Below are 17,313 nucleotides of genomic sequence, written 5' to 3' on the forward strand. Positions count from 1 at the left end.
GAAAGTTTGTGAATCTGAAAAAATGTTTTCAAGGCCCTGGAAAGTTTTTGAAAATAAACATACATAGAGACAGGTGCTTGAAAGTGCTTGAATTTATTTTGTGCAAGAAGTTTCACTCCAGTCCCCTAATGTGTTATTTCACCAACACTTCATGGCCTTTGCATACTAGCTTGCTTGATTTACACTAGTTAAGCGCATTGACGCGTTACGTTACCAGGGTTTTTCCTGCATAGAGAATTATGAGGCGGCCGCCTCCATCAAATTTTGTGCCGCCTCCGTCTCTCGACAATAAAAAATAACTAGAGAATCACCGAAAACATGAGGATGATTCTGTTTTATTTCATTTAAAGTAAGTGGTGATTGATAGCCTATAGTTGATAATAATATAGGCCTACCTAATGTACTGACGGTAAAAATGTTGCGCTGTTGAGGCTCACGCAGTTATTTATAACATATTATAGTTAAGAAACAATATATAGCCTAGGCTACACACGACCAGAGAGCAGTTTGCCTGAATGCCATCAAGATTGAAACCGAGACAAAGTTCAATAAATTCAATAAACAAATAGTTAAAATTAAGTCACTTACATTTTAGACTCAATGACTGTTTTTGTTCTGTTTCAGCAGCGAAAATAGTTCCAAACAAAGATCACAGCAGAAGCATCGCGCATCTCACAGCAACACTTGTTGCATTACTGAATGATTCAGCGTTTTAAAAGAATCGGTTGAGTCAAAGACTCAATTACCCATTCTGAATAAATCAGCCGTTTGAACGAATCGTTTGAATGAATGACTCAATGACTCGCTCATTAAGACGGTCGTCTGCCGCTTCCTACTGGTGGTTTAGTTTCATAAGTATCATTCTTTTCAACATTCCTTATTTGTATATTCAAAAATATTTAAAATAATCTCATTTAATACAGTTATAATTTTTCAATGTAAATGATTTAATTTGATTGGTAACAGTCTAGTGTCTTATTATTTTAATTGAATATATTGATAAAATTTAAGAATTTGAAATGAAAGATGGAGCAAACATTTAGGCTAATAAAATTAGGGGAAAATGCCCTTTATAAAAGGTACAAAAAATGTGTGTATTCAAACTGTGATGTAATGAAAGATTGAAACAACAATGAAATTAAACAATTTAAGTTTGAAGGGAGTAAAGCCTCTGTTTAGGCTATTAAGGAATTATGTAATTTTGCCAAAAAAAAGAATTTTTATTTTAAATAAATGTTCATTTTAAATCAGCCTACTTCAGTGTGATAATTACCATATCATCATGCTTAACACTGAGAATTTGAATAATTGTAATGTGATGATCAGATGCAGATATCTAAATCAAAGAATAGGTGGTTTGCGGGTGGATTATCTATTTTTAACAGTGGATTCGGGTGACTCAAAGTGCACCAGATTAATGAATTTATCTTTAAAATGTACACAATTTTCTTACGGGGGGGCATGTCCCCGTACCCCCCTAGAGATACCAACCTCCACCAACAAAAACAATGTGGGAAACACATTAGGCTATATGATGATCTACAAAAAATACAAATTTTATTATCTTATTATTAAAATACATTATTGGGATTTTACCACATCCGCCTCATTTTGAGCCAGGAAAAACCCTGAGTTATGTTAAGTGTTTCCCGCATGAGAAGGAACCCTGGAGGAGTTTCTGGGTGTTTCTCCCTCAGTTCTGCTTCAAGGTCTTTTTTTTTATTTTTTTTATTGAAGCTTTTTGACATTTGCAGGGTTTAAACATCATTGACACATCCGAGCTAATACAAATTGCCCAGGTACAAAATATACATTAACATACAGTATTACCAAATACATCAATACAGAGAAAGAGAAAAACAATAAAATAAAATAAATTTACATCACCGTTTGATTATTATTCAGTCCTTCCACGCCAGGTTCTGTAGACCCAGCGTTAACAGGTGGCTCTCTCCAGCCCCAAGATAAGTAAAGAAGGGGTCCCATACTTTATAGAATTTAAAAGGTTTGTCTTTTAATGCTGTTGAAAAGGCTTCAAATGGAATAAGACCTTTGATTGTGTTGATCCACTGTGCTATTGACGGGACTTGGTCTGTTATCCAGCACTTGCGGGCACAGTGGAGTAAGATTTGAAGAAGGTGGGTCCCTTGGAATCTGGACGGGAGTTCCTGGTTCATTCCAAGCAAACAAGTCATTGGTCCTATTTGTAATGAGCAACAAAAAATGTTCTCTAGTTCCTTTAGGACGTCCCTCCAGAATTGTTGTATTTTTGAGCAACTCCAGAAACGGTGGATGAGGGATCCTTCTAGACTTTTACATTTATTGCAGAGGTTGGAGAGTTTTGGGTTTACTTTATGTCTTTGGGCAGGAGTCACATGCAGACGATGAACAATTTTAAACTGCATTTCCCAGGCAGAGTTATTGGCAAGATAGGAAGGCATCTCACATATGGTTTCCCAATCAGTTATCTGAATTTTTTCTCCAAAGTCCTTTTCCCAGAACACCCTAGTTTTGTCTGAGCTATCTGTATTTGCCCTTATGTCAATGTCACTTTTATTTGTATAGCACCATTCAAACAACACATGTTGACCAATGTGCTTTACACCATCTCAATAAAACAATACAACAATATTTAAACAAGCTGATTAAAAAAAGAAATATATATATATATATATAGTAATAATCATTATCATCAAATAGATGAATAGGCCATTTCAAACAAGTGTGTCTTAAGTTGTACTTTAAAAACATGTACAGAATCAGCGTCCCTAACATGTGATGGTAAGCTATTCCAAAGTTTTGGAGCAACTACCCCAAAGGCACGATCCCCTTTCTGGCTTAACTTGGTCCTCGGAACTTTTAACAAGTTTTGAGTTGATGATCTCAAGGTTCTACCTGTCTTGTACCCTATTAACAAATCTGATAAATAAGTCGGTGCAAGGCCGTGAAGAGATTTATACACTAATAAAAGGAGTTTAAAATCAATTCTGTATTGTACAGGGAGCCAATGTAAACGGACCAAGGACGGAGTGATGTGTTCACGTTTTTTAGTGTTAGTTAATAATCTCGCTGCAGCATTTTGTACCTTTTGCAGCCGCTGAATAGATGCTTGACTAATACCCTTATATAAAGAATTGCAATAGTCAAGTCTCGAGGATATAAGAGCATGTATTGCAATTTCAAGGCTCTTATGTGTCAAACATGATTTCATTTTAGCCAAATTTCTCAAGTGAAAAAAACTTGACCACATAATTTACCTGTGCATTCAATTTCAGTGCACTATCAATATAAACACCCAAGTTTTTAACACGATCTTTCACATATAATGACAGTGATCCGAAATTTAACTCCGCTGCGCCTTTGGTTCCTCTAGGGCCAAACACTACAACTTCTGTCTTTTTTTCATTGAGGTATAAAAAATTACAAGCAAGCCATGATTTAAGATCAGACAGGCAAGACATTAGAGATTGCACATTATTTCCATTTTGTAACGGTAAATATATTTGCAAGTCATCTGCATAACAATGAAATGTGATGTCGTACTTCTTAAAAATGTCTCCTAATGGGAGCATATAAAGAGAAAAAAGCGTAGGGGCCAGGATAGAGCCTTGTGGCACACCACATTTAAGTGATGTCGATCTCGATGTATACGGGCCCAGTCTCACTGCCATGGTTCTGGCAGTCAAGTAAGACTTAAACCAATCTAGGGCCCTCCCCTGAATCCCCACATATTCCTCTAGCCGTGAAAGCATTACTGTGTGATCTATAGTGTCAAAAGCCGCAGTTAAGTCTAATAAAACTAACACTGCTGAATCACCAGCATCCACTGTCATCAGCAAATCATTAAACACTTTTACAAGGGCAGTCTCTGTGGAATGATGCTTCTTAAAACCAGACTGGTAAACTTCACCAATATTACTCTGTTCTAAATATACATGTAATTGATTAAACACTACTTTTTCTAAAATTTTAGACATGAATGAAAGATGGGAGACCGGTCTAAAATGGGTCAGGTCAGTTTGATCTAAGTTAGGTTTTTTTAATATAGGTTGCACCAGGGCCTGCTTCAGCATGCTTGGAAAGGTACCTGTGTTCAAGCTTTTATTTACAATCTGTAGAATACTAGGTCCAATAACCTCAATGTTTTCTTTCAAAAACCACGGAGGAACCATATCTATAGCTGACCCAGTAGGTTTCAGTCTGCTTACCGTTTCCAGCAGCTGCTGAAATGATATAAGTTCAAACTGATTTAAAACTGTATTTTGTGTAACATGACCCAAAAAGTCACCGCTCATTTGTGGGATAATTCTTCTAAGATTCTCAATCTTAGTTGTAAATGAATCTAGAAAATTCTCGCACATCGATGGAGACGGATCTAGGATTAATGTAGGAGGATTTATAACTGTATTTATTATATTAAATAACGTTCTAGGATTGTTAGCATTCTTTTCTATTATCTCCACAAAATACCTTGATTTGGCTGATTTTATAGTGTTCTGAAATTTTTTCTGTGCTTCCTTAAAAATGTCATAGTAAACTTGTAACTTATATTTCTTCCATTTTCTCTCTGCCTGCCTACAGATTTGTCTAAGACCTCTTATCTCATTATTTAACTACGGATCAGACCTAACTTTACGCTGTTTAGTATTTTGAGGAGCCACTGCATCCAACACATCTTTACAGGTTGAAAACAACCAATACAAGTGTTCATCCACACCCATATCATGTAAAGCAGATTCAGATATTCTACACACCTCATTAAAATTTGTACTAAATTCTGTACCAGTTGTTGCTGAAAAACTGCGAAAGCTTTGCAAAGACCTCACAGGATTAACAAGACAGCATGAAACAGGGATATTAAACAAGATGGGTTTGTGATCTGAGATAACATGGTCATATAGCCTAATTCTAAATCTTCAATAAAGAGACCATGTGTTAATACCAGATCTAATGTATGGCCATAAACATGAGTTGGGCCATTTACTGATTGGGTAAGGTCAAAAGAATCAAGTTTAAAAAGTCTTTCGAAATCACATTTTCTGGACAGCAGACATGTATATTAAAATCGCCTAGAATTATCAGTTTATCAAATTTTGAGAACAAACCTCCTAGAAAATCCCCAAATTCATTAATAAAATCTTTCTGTGCTTTTGGAGGCCGGTAAATAACAACAATGGCAACAGGACTACCAATGTCTAGTATCAACAGTTGTCGTTCAAATGTTCGGCATTCTTCCGTTGATATTAATCTGCAATTAAACTTCTCTTTAAATATAGAAACCAGTCCTCCCCCTCGACCCGATGAACGAGGGGTATTAAAAAACGTACAGTCTCGCGGTATGAGTTCAGAAAAAGGACTCATGTCCCCAATTGCAATCCACGTCTCAGTAATAAACATTAAATCCAAGTCGTGTGTAATAAAAAAGTCATTTAATATAAATGTCTTGTTCATCACTGACCTCGCGTTGATCAAACCAAACCAGAGTTTTAGTACATCCTCATCCGATTTGTGTTGTCCGACGTAACTTTAGCGGTTTAAGATTACACCATCTCACCCCGCCGTGTCGTAGACGTGGAGAGCGTAACAGTTGCAGCGATCCAGAAGAAACATTAGGGAAAATCGGGACGTTCCAGTTATATAATGGTTCGAGGGAGCGCCATCTCACAGAGCAAGAACGGTCTATTCCATCGACGACAAAATCTCTGTGGTCGTATCTCCTCCGATAACTTCCAAGTGCAATTTTAAGTTTAACTGCGAGACCACCTCTTTTCCCTCTGCGCTTTCGTCGTTTCCTTCCCGACGGCAAACATTGCCCCCGGTGGAGGTAAGGCGGCACAGACGCCAGCAGTGATGGAGGAATCCCGCAAGCTTCCCACAATAACTGATGTGTTTGTCCATCTGCCAGAAGTCCAATATCCAGCAAAGTTTGCCGGTCGTAAACTAACACTGATAACGCACTATGACTTAAGACAACACTTGAATAAAAAACACCATGATTAAAAAGGCAATTAAAAAACCATAGTAAAAACAAACTTGATAATCGCAGAGAGAAACGGCATGCCAAAAACATCGGCGCCATCTTGCCAAAACAACCTTCAACCAATTCAACTTATCAAAATACTATGAAAGATTTTGGATGCAGATTGAGATGAAGTAAGTTTATTTAATTGTTCCTCCACTGGGGATACGCTGAGGCCACCTGAATAGACTCTGAGATTTTTTGTAATGAAGCTACGCATCTGCTGGTATGTCAAGAAAAACTTCTTATTGAGATCATATTTTGCAATGAATTGTTCAAAGGTCATTAACTGTTTATTCTCCATCAAATCTCCGATGACATGTATTCCTTTGTCTCTCAAATGTATTAGGCCGTCCTTCATCCCCGGGGGGAAATCTGGGTTGTTATGTAAGGGTGTGAGAGGTGAAAGGTGGGAGTCAAGCCCTTCTATTTTGCGGACTGATCTCCATATTTTAATCATATTCTTAAGAATAAAATTATCTTTAATTAAAATTCGCTGTTTTTTGGGCGAAAGATATAGTAAGTTCCGTAGAGGAACTGGCCCGAGAGTTATGGCTTCTGCACTGATCCAAGTTGAGTTTGGATCATTTAAGTGCCATTCCAGTATAAAACGAAGATGGGCAGAGAGCTGATATAGTTTAATGTCCGGGGCTGCTAGGCCTCCACATCTGCTAGGTCGTGTTAAGAAGTTATATCTCAGTCTTGGTCTTTTTTTCCACCAAATAAAGGAAATAATGAAGCCTCGTAACTGTTTTAGTGCTTTGTTAGGAATGAGAACTGGTAGCATTTGAAATGGGTAAAGAAGGCGGGGTAGAATATTCATATTAACAAGGTGAACACGGCCTAATAGGGATAAGGGAAGATTACACCATCTATCTAGGTCTGATCTAATATTCTTAGATAGGGGCAAAATTGCTTTTATACAAACTTTCACTGCTTCAAGGTCTTGATTGTGGCATTTATTTGAGGTTTAGAATCCATTATTCCTGTAATTCTTTTGCCTTATATGAATTTAATAAAGAACTCTGTCTCGTCTTCTGTCCAAACACACTGCGTCGTCTACGTCAGGTGACTGTAAATGCGCACTGTTTCCATTGCAGTTTTGCCAAATATTTCTTTTTTGAATGGCCTGAAAAACCTCCTCATGTGAGCGTAAAAACTTTTTTTCTATAAATGGGAGTTTTGCAAAATTGACGTGTTTCCAAATAACTACTATTTCATTAATTACAAGCAAAGCTATTAAAACAACATGATCAAATTCAGCAAATTATTTTTACGTCTGTTCATATGATGTAAGAGAATTCATATTTGTAAAGCGTTTGCTCTATTTATCAAAACGACTCCATCTACACCTGGTCACATAAATGTGTTTTTGCAAAATGGATTTAAATCCGATCTTCAATTCCCGCGCTATATGCAGATTTAATGGAGGGCACGTCACCGAAAGCAACAGATATGAGCTGCATTTTATTGATCATCAGCTAAAATTTCTAAATCAAAGACCGCAATAAGAGAGAGCAGCAACAGCCCTGGAAGATCATTTCATTTCTTTACTTTTAATGATGATGATTGTGTGTTAAGCGTCTGCGACTTACTTTCACTTTGATTTGTGATAGTTTGAACGTTGTCTTGATGAACAGATGCTCAGCTGCTCGTCTGCGGTGATGCGTGTTGCAGTAGCTGCGTCATATCTGGCTATAACATGACATATAGCCTATCACACGCTCTCACACGCTTATTTCTTAGCATTTTTGGGAGGAGTAAAATTTCCATATGTGGTTTCAACAACCAGATGCATTTACACTTGTCCAGTTTGGTCTGAAATGCGGCCCAGACCTCCTCCTGAAGTGGTTTGAGCGATCGGATTCAAATCCGTCTGGAATGCGTTTCGGAGGGCATTTACACCTGGTCTTTTCACAGAAAACGCATGAAGTGGCCAGGTGTAAACAGCCCCTAAATCATCCACGATCAAAAATCGTGATATCGCATAAGCACAAGTATAAAACGACTGTTATCATGTCTGAAAACAAACACAAGTAACGGAGTTTACAAAACTGTATCGCACGCGTGCTACAGTGGCACATTTATTCATCACACAGACCAATCTTTGTGTAGATATATGTCGCACTGTACAGCCCTGTACAGGACCCTTTTAATGAGCGTTTGGTGTAGGTCTACTAGGCATAGAGACATCTGAACATCTTTGCCAAGCGCAAACCAGTACAGAAGTAGCCTAATCAATAATTAAAGTGCAAGCTGAGAAACTGAAGTGGATATGGAGAAAAGCTTCTTTATATGCCATTGCCTACATTTTAAACGGATGTCTGCCAATAGGCCTAAAACATTACATATATGGTTATTGTGACAGAGACTGGGACTCCAGGTTAATAAGATTCTGACTGAGTAGCAAGATATGAATTCAGTTGTGATTCTGTGAGAATTCACAGATCCAGTTTCTCTTTTTTAATCTTCACCTTAACATTTAAAGGAACCTACATGTGTGTGTGTGTGCTCAAATATGGCTTCTGGAGAGCAAATGAAGGATACAATATGAATTACTAAACAGACATTAATTAAGCAGTTCCCCATAATTTTAGAGTTACAACTAAAACCACTAGATGGCAGCAGCGTATAAGAGATGAACTGACAGCTAGTAAATCTTTGAACATGGAGTGCTAATGATAATAAATGTAATATGTCAGGCTCACAATTTTTACAATTGAAGTGCTATAAAAGTTGTAGAAATAACAAATTCAGTGTGCATTGTATTAAAAAAATCTTTATTGATATGCAAATAGACAATAGACATCCAGCAAAAGAAAAATGCATTTTGTTTCTTTATATGCAGCCCAATGTTATCCAATGAGTTGTTTACATTATTTAGGTATTTTATTTTCATTTTATTTAATTTTTGGTAACACTTTACAATAAGGTCTCATTTGTTAATGCATTAACTAACATGAACTAACAGAGAGCAATAGCCTTTATTAATGTTAGTTAATAAAATATTAGTGTTCATGTTAGTTCACAGTGCATGTTAACAGATACAACTTTGGGTCTTAAAAATGTCTTACATTAACTAAGATTAATAAATGCTGTAGAATATTGTTCATTAATTGTTGGTTCATGTTAACTAATGCTAACACAATGAAACCTTAGCACATTATAAAGTGTTACCATTTTTTTATAAAGAAAGTTGGCCATAGGAGTGTAACATTAAAGGGATACTTCACCTCTGGGAAGATGAATGTGTATTTAAAATAGGTCATTTAAGTAGAAGAAATGTGAAGAATTTTTTTAATTTGGAGCTTTCTAGACTGAGAAAACCCAGAAAATGTATTTTTGGCTTATGTGGATGAAAGACAACAACTCCCAGAATGCACTTGCTTCGCTGCCTTAGGGGGCCACGCCTACCGGTAAGAGTGCGCAGTTTAAAACAAACAACAAGGCTTAGCCTACGTGACGAGTTTGCCAGGGATTTAGAGATCGCCCAAAATGTCCGGGATTCGGCTTTTGCGTTCTACAGTCGCCATTCATCATGTTTACTGTGGCGAGCAGGACGAGGCTGACGGCCGCGGGAGAACGACGCGAGGCCGGTGGCATGATTACTGAGACGCGGCGGGTCTCGCATCTCTCACGGAGGAGCGGGAATTTTCTTAGCAAGGGTAAAACGCACATCAACCGATCACTTGTTTAGCGTTCATGTAAACTCTATTCAGATTCACCAATCGGAATGAATTCAGTTAGATTGAAACAAAAGGTGTGCATGTAAACAGTGAATGGCGACCGCAGAAAGCAAAAGCCGAATCCCGGACATTTTGAACGATCTCGACGGCCGGACAAGTCCGGGAAAAGGAGGATGGTAACCCCTACTTACTCAGCTTTCTCCTACTATTCAGCTTTCTCCACAGAACAAGAGCCTGCTAGCTTAGCTTCCAAAGAAAGACGGCTGACACTGTGTACATTCTGTGAGTGAGATCCCTCTATGGGCGGGTTGAACACATGCGGGACAGCGCCATCTACTGGCTGTAGTCTTTAGCCTCTGGCCAGAAAATCCTCCGATGACGCAAAATGACGATTTTTGCGTCATCGGAGGATTTTTTCCAGACAAAAAATACATAAATCTCTCCTCTCAGGGGGATATGAGGGTGGAAAGCATGGTAATTCGAAAATACTACAGGTTTTCTACTAATACAAAGCTTAATGCTAAATCCTGAAGTATCCCTTTAATTTTAAAAGTTAAGGAATCTTTCCTGTAGCTCAAACAGTAGAGTGTTGAAAACACACACACACACACACACACACACACTATAATGAATACCCGTTCTTTATAGCGTTCTTCCTATAAGATTATTTTACAAAGTAAATACCAAAATCATCCAGGAAATTATGGAGTTCTGCTGGACCCTTAGAATCGTCCCAATCCTCCCCTGCTAACACACACACACACACACACACACACACTCACACACACACGTTCCTTAAAATGTTTACAAATACATTAAGCTCACTCACACACACACACACACAGACACAGACACACACACACACAGACACACAGACACACACACACACACACACACACACGTTGGGTTTAAATGTTTTATGGGGACTTTCCATTGAAATAATGATTTTTATACTCTACAAACTCTATAATCAATCCCCTAATCCTAACTGATGAATTTTCACAATGTGAACTAATGAGTATTTGTATATATTTCATATTTTCAGGATTATGTTATTTTTTAAGTGTCATGTTTATCTCTGGATATAGGCTTAATGTGTGTCATTGTTCTCTACAGGTTGTGGGATTGTGGTGTGACAGATGAAGGTTGTGCTGCTCTGGCTTCAGCTCTGAGATCAAACCCCTCACACCTGAGAGAACTGGATCTGTCTGAGAATAATCTAGGAGACTCAGGAGTGAAGCTGTTAGAGGATCTGAGGGATGATCCACATTATAAACTGGAGAGACTGAGGTAAGAATAGTTTAACGATTTTCATCATCATATTTTTATTTTAAGTTCAAATGTCTGATTTACTCACTAGAAATATAAGTACATTGTACCAGGTTCAGTAACACCACGTGTGTGTGTGTGTGTGTGTGTGTGTGTGTGTGTGTGTGTGTGTGTGTGTGTGTGTGTGTGTGTGTGGATATTTTGTCTGAGAAAAGGAAGACTAAACATATCGGCCATAATCCATATTGTTTTAGCCAAATTAAAAAATGTCAGCCAACAAGAGACAATAAAGTAAAAGTGTCCTGTACTCACATCGTGAAGAAACCACCAGAATAACAGAGTCGACGTGTGTAATCAATTGGCTTTCGCCGTTTGTAATCTTCCTCTGAAGAGACTGGCAGATCAACGCGCTTCTACATTTCTCTCAGATACGCTAATGCTTATTCGCCGTCACTGTGTGATATTATATTCCAGAAATCATCTTCTTGAGGACGATATTTCACTCACACACACACACACACACACACACACACACACACACACGACCTGCCTGAAACGCTGACGACAGCAGAATTGAATTAGAATCTTTCTGACTCTTTGAAAAACAAACCGCTTCAGATTTGGTTTGTGTGTAAAGACGCCTTATGTGTGTGATAATCTGAGATCTGGGTTGTTATGAACTGATATTAAATGTGTAGTGAGTGTAATGGTCATTTCTGCTGGTTCTGGATCAGCTGTCCGGTGTGTGAAAGTGACCTTTCATGTGCTTTTGATTTTGTAAAGTGACTTTGAGCATCAGAGAGAAGCGATATGATCATGCTTGAGAATGAATTAATATAGATTATCTAGTTAGTTTTCTTATGAAAAGATGTGACAGATGTAATATCTCATACTGCATATGTGACTGTGTGTGTGTTTTATTTTAGGTGTTTGAGGACAGTGTGATCTTGTGCTGATCATCTGATGGTGAATAAGGATCCACTACAGAGACTCAGTCAACACTGAGTATACGTAATACTTGTGATATTTGATCATGTGATATTTCAGTTTTTCTTTTTTAATAAATTTGCAAAAATGTCAACAATTCTGTGTTTTTCTGTCAATATGGGGTGCTGTGTGTACAATGAGGAAAAAATGAACTTAAATGATTTTAGCAAATGGCCGCAATATAACAAAGAGTGAAAAATTTAAGGGGGTCTGAATACTTTCTGTACCCACTGTATATATATATATATATATATATATTCATGCTGTCAAATCAATTAATCATATCTAACAAAAAGTTTGTGTTTGTATATATACTGTATATAATATAGGCTACACACACACACACAGACGTTAGATCCGATTAATCACGACATGTATAATATTTTGGCCATTTTTAAACCAAATTACACTTAGGCTATTGTTGTCATGGTATATGCTGTTACACATAAATATTTGGTTCATGTTGTTACATATGGCATTATATCGGTTTATGATTTTGATTATGTTGCAAAAAAACTCTCATAAAGTAAAAAAAAATCACCTCTAGGAAGCAAATAGTCATTCATGCTGGGAACCACCGATATCTAGCCGGCGTATATCAGCATATCACACTTCACACGATCATATTAACTTGGATATAAACTCAAAATGCCCCATTCCAGAAAAAAAAAAGTTTTTGACAGTATTAATAAAAATATGGTGTAGACGTGCAGTAATGTTGCTCTTCAACTTCTCACAGACTGATGGACTGAGTCCAGCTCACCTTCTGATTAATTGATCCACATTCCTGAGTCTGACTGAGTCACGTGACACTCGTCATCTGACATGGTTTCCAGCATGAATGACTATTTGCTTCCTGGAACTTATATTTTTTACTTTATGAGAGTTTTTTTGTAACATGTAAAAACAGACAAAATGCCTAATGTAATAACATGAACCAAATATTCAGGAGTTGACACTCGTCATGTGACCTCATCATCCCTGTGACGTCATCATACCTGTGCCATCAGACACTACAACACCTTGTGATGTCAGTAAATCACGGTTACTCACATTTGAAAGGATTTCTGGCACATATAAAATCATGCTTTTGTAAAATGACATAGAAACTCGAAATTATGACATTAAGTCATAATTATGATATAAAAAGTCAAAATTATGACATAAAAAGTCATAATTATGACATACTAAGTGAATACTATGGGACACTAACTAAAATTTGACATACTAAGTCCTAGTATGTCATAATTTATATATATTTTTTCTTATTTGGTGGAAATGGGCTTCAATAAGGATCTGATGTGTTTTATCGCCGTCTAAAACGGAGCAGAGGTCTGTAAATCAAAGCATTACATGCAAAAATCAAACCAAATGCAGCTGTTCACAGTATTTTAAGCAGAATTAGCTCAATAAATCATAATTTCATCAGTCACTCACCAATTACAGCAGATGGCAACGGCGTCAATTAGTTCTCAAGCGGCGAGAGATGAGCACATTTATGTCTTTATTCTGAGATAACTTCCAGAAAGTCGATCAAAATCTGAAATCAATTCGAATTAAAAGCGAATTTCCACTGAAATGAACCGCGTTGTGTTTCAGACGCGCTCAGTGCCGACAAGTCAACAGGTGAAGGGAGCGGGGCTACCACTAAACAACGCGAGGATTGGCTGTGCGGTCTGTCAATCACACGAGTCTCCGCCTCTGTAACCAATAGTAACCGTCTGTAATTCCGGATGCTCGGAGACAGTTCACGCTGTTTACTCGGAATAATGTTTTCACTCTGAGACTCAGTGACACCATAAAGCGTTTTTATTATTATTATTATTATTATTAAGAGGTAAGGTTTAAGAATCATACTAAGATTATTTATATATTTAAAAACATTGCATGTGGTAAATCGTAATGATCGCTCGCATGTGTAAGTTACGAGTGACAATGTATTTTTAGTTACCAGTTTTGGGCTTTTATCTGTTTGTGCTACGTTTAAATTCACAATTTGTATATACCATGCTATATGTATGCTGTAATCATTCAGTAGCCTACCATGGTATTACCAGAGCCCGTCTACGGAGAGCCTTGGCACTTCCTATTAGCCCCATTGTATAGATGGTTGGTTGCAGTTCCATTAGAATTCCACTGGAGGTGATCGCGGGCGAGTGCAGACTGAATGGGAGTCTATGGGGCTAGACGGCTAAATGTGTCTCTTTCACCTGATTGCCTTTGAGAAATCTCAGATTTTATTGTAGATTTTGCAAGTTCAACATGGGTTATAGGTCGAAAGTTGAATGATCGAGTACTTATTTCTTTTCGATTTCTTACAGGTTGAGTTGGTGTTGCCCATAACACGCTAGCATTCTGTTAATGACGTCAGCATTCTGACGTCATTGACATTTTAAAAGACTTTTTAAACCAAATAAGTGACTCTAAAAAATCTAACACCCAGCAATGTGTCATTTCTTTGCATCTCCTTTCGAATACAACATTCAAATTACTAGACAAAAAATTATATCCTGAGAAAAGTGGATTTTGAGGGTTTTTCGCCATAGACCTCCATTCATTCTGCACTCGCCTGCGAGCGCCCCCGCATGGACAGAGACGTGTTACTGCAGCCAGTCCAGAAACCGGAAATAAGCAGAGAGTGCCAATTCTCTTCCTATTAGACATTCTCTGGTATTACCTTCTGATACCATCGCTGTAACAGTGCCGTTTTAAGATTTGGACCTTTATTTAAAGGGATAGTTCACCCAAAAATGTTGTTCATCCTCAAGTTTCTGTCTTCAGTTGAACACAAAATAAGATATTTTGAAGAATGTTGGTGACCAGAGTGTTAATGGACCCCACTGACTTCCATTCCAGGAAAAATAAATACTAGAAATAAATAGAAGTCAATGGGTGTCGTCAACTGTCAGAATGTTCATTTTTGGGTGAACTATCCCTTTAAATCACATTTAAATCAATGTGTTTAATGAATTTTATTTTGAAGTATTTTTATAAATGTTAAAAAAATATATATGATCCTGTAATCTGAGACTTTTTGCAAGTCATGTTTGAAAGCAAAAAGAAGTTACACATTTTAAAAGACTAAAGGCCCATTCACACCAAGGACGATAACTATAAAGATAACGATAAAGATAAAGATATAATTCTAAAAATCGTTCTCCATATTAAAGAATAACAGAGTTCACACCACTAGCCTACTATAACTATAAAGATATGAGGAACGATATCGTTGGGATCACTTTAAGAACGATTTTTTTTCCAGCTGTCGAACGATAAAACACTGACAGCCAATCAGAATCCATTCTAATTTAAAGGTCTCGCGCATTTAAAATGGATCTGGATCATCCGGGCGCGCGCGTGCTTAGAATAAAAAGACCGTTATCGGTCGTTGGTGTGGACGCATATATAGTTATCTTTATCGTTATCTTTATAGTTATCGTGCTTGGTGTGAACGGGCCTTAAGGCTACATCCAAAAATCGCATACTTCACTACTATATAGTAGGCGAAAAACAGTATGTGACGAGAAGTAAGTCCGAATTCACAGTCCTCACGAAAGAGAAGGCAAAAAGCACCCGGATAACTACTGGCGAGATTAATAATTTATTTTATTATTACTATTATTATTTTAAAATTTTAACATAAGGTACAAAGACAGACAAACTTTCAGACAATAAACAAGTTATAGTTCAATAATCAACAAGAAAAAAATATAAAGGAGCCTAATTTACAAAGAGATGTAACGTTAAAAGAAAGAAAAGAAAGAAAATATATATATACAAGAGGGGCCACAAAAATGAATAAAAGCATATTATGAAAGAATATTAAACATGGCACAAATTCTAGATGTTTTTATAGCTTTCTTATTTACAGGCACTGAAATTGTATTTAAGAACAAATTCAGTTATTGTTTGAAGATGTCAAATACTTTTTGTATAATTAAATTTATGGATATAAAACTTTCCAATTAATAAAAGGAGGTTAATACAAAACGGTGGGTCACATGATAATGACATCATGGAGAATGTACATTCATACTACACACACTCACATACTTTTTTAGCAGTTCTGAATTACTTATTCAAAACAAGTAAGTATGTATGTGAGATTTCAGACGCAACCATACTGTTTTTCGTCTACTATAGACCTTATGTAGCCCCGCCCCTTTTCAGCGCTGCGCTCGTTGTCTTTTGACTTCCGGTTTTATTTTCACAGCGATCTTGCGTATTTATGAATGAATGGCTCGTTTTAAAATCTTCCCGGTCTACTGACATTTGTCAAGACATCTGGTTTAAACATTACAATCCTCATGATAACTTTCGTTAACTTTTGTTAACTTTATATTAAGTAAATCCACTTCAAAAGCTAATTACTCCTGGACAGCAATGCCATAGGAATATACAGAGCGACTGCAAAAACGGAAGTTCAAAGACAATATTCTAAAGATGGCGGCGCCCTTGTTTCTCTGGCGCATAAGGTCTATATAATAGTGAAGTATGTGATTTCGGATACAGCCTAAAATGAAACTGTTTGTCAAATACTTTCTCACCACCAGATGTCGCCCATGTGTTTTTCTCGGTTGCACAAGTGCACTGCTCACTGTACACTGAATATGTTGTATACTATGTTGTAAAGTGCAGTATGTAACAGAATCCAATCCAATTTAAACAGAATTGTTTTTCATACCATGTCCAGTTATGAGCTCAGACATAAAAACACATTTTATTTTCATCCAAATAAATATGCATGTCAACAGATTAATAGGTCATCAAGCGTACTTCATGCACACTGTACATTTACACACAGTGTTCAAACTGTGATAGTGTTTTTCTATTCCACTCATATTCTCTGTTTTACAGCTTCAGATGATGATATCCCACTGAAATCTTACAAACTGACTGACAGACATGCCTCCAAAGAGACCCAAGAGCAGCGGCGCCAGTAAAATCAAGAAGAAAGGTACAAGTATTCTGTCCAAATGAACAATTTCGTCTTATTAGGGGTTCAAGCATGAAATGCTGAAACCCTATTGTAATTGTAAGGATTTGTATAACTGATCGTGCAGGCCAAACCGTAAGGCCTAGAGACTTGAAACCTGGCCAGATGGTAGGCCTCAATTTGGGGAGAATCTATCAGAGTATGACCCTGATTGGCCCATAGGTGGCGCTACAGCAACCAAAAGTACAAAATCGCTCATAACTCTTAGACCATTTGACTCAAGTGTGTTACACCACTGTGATCCATGGCTCTCCAATTTCGATTCATGAAAATTGGTGCGCATATGTCACATAACATTCTGATGAAGCGTGCAACATTTTATGGAGATCGGACCATAGGTGGCGCTATAACTGTTA

The 17,313-nt window shown here is 37.2% G+C and overlaps 1 protein-coding gene across 3 annotated transcripts in view; it reads left to right on the forward strand.

The window, feature by feature from the left end:
• LOC308703322 (NLR family CARD domain-containing protein 3-like) overlaps positions 1–16,902 on the forward strand; it is a 106,595-nt gene extending 89,693 nt beyond the window's left edge. For 2 of the 3 annotated variants that reach the window (XM_081386705.1, XM_081386707.1), the window contains 2 exons: positions 10,822–10,995; positions 11,901–12,058. In XM_081386705.1, coding sequence (XP_081242831.1) covers positions 10,822–10,995; positions 11,901–11,919 — 193 coding nt within the window. In that variant the 3' untranslated portion in view covers positions 11,920–12,058. Of the gene's footprint in view, positions 1–10,821; positions 10,996–11,900; positions 12,059–16,818 lie in introns of those variants that run through there. The other variant, XM_081386706.1, reaches the window with a different exon arrangement.
• The last annotated feature ends 411 nt before the right edge of the window (positions 16,903–17,313 follow it).

This window comes from Scardinius erythrophthalmus (genome assembly GCF_964197995.2).
Source record: "Scardinius erythrophthalmus genome assembly, chromosome: 15".
NCBI classification, from domain to species: domain Eukaryota; kingdom Metazoa; phylum Chordata; class Actinopteri; order Cypriniformes; family Leuciscidae; genus Scardinius; species Scardinius erythrophthalmus.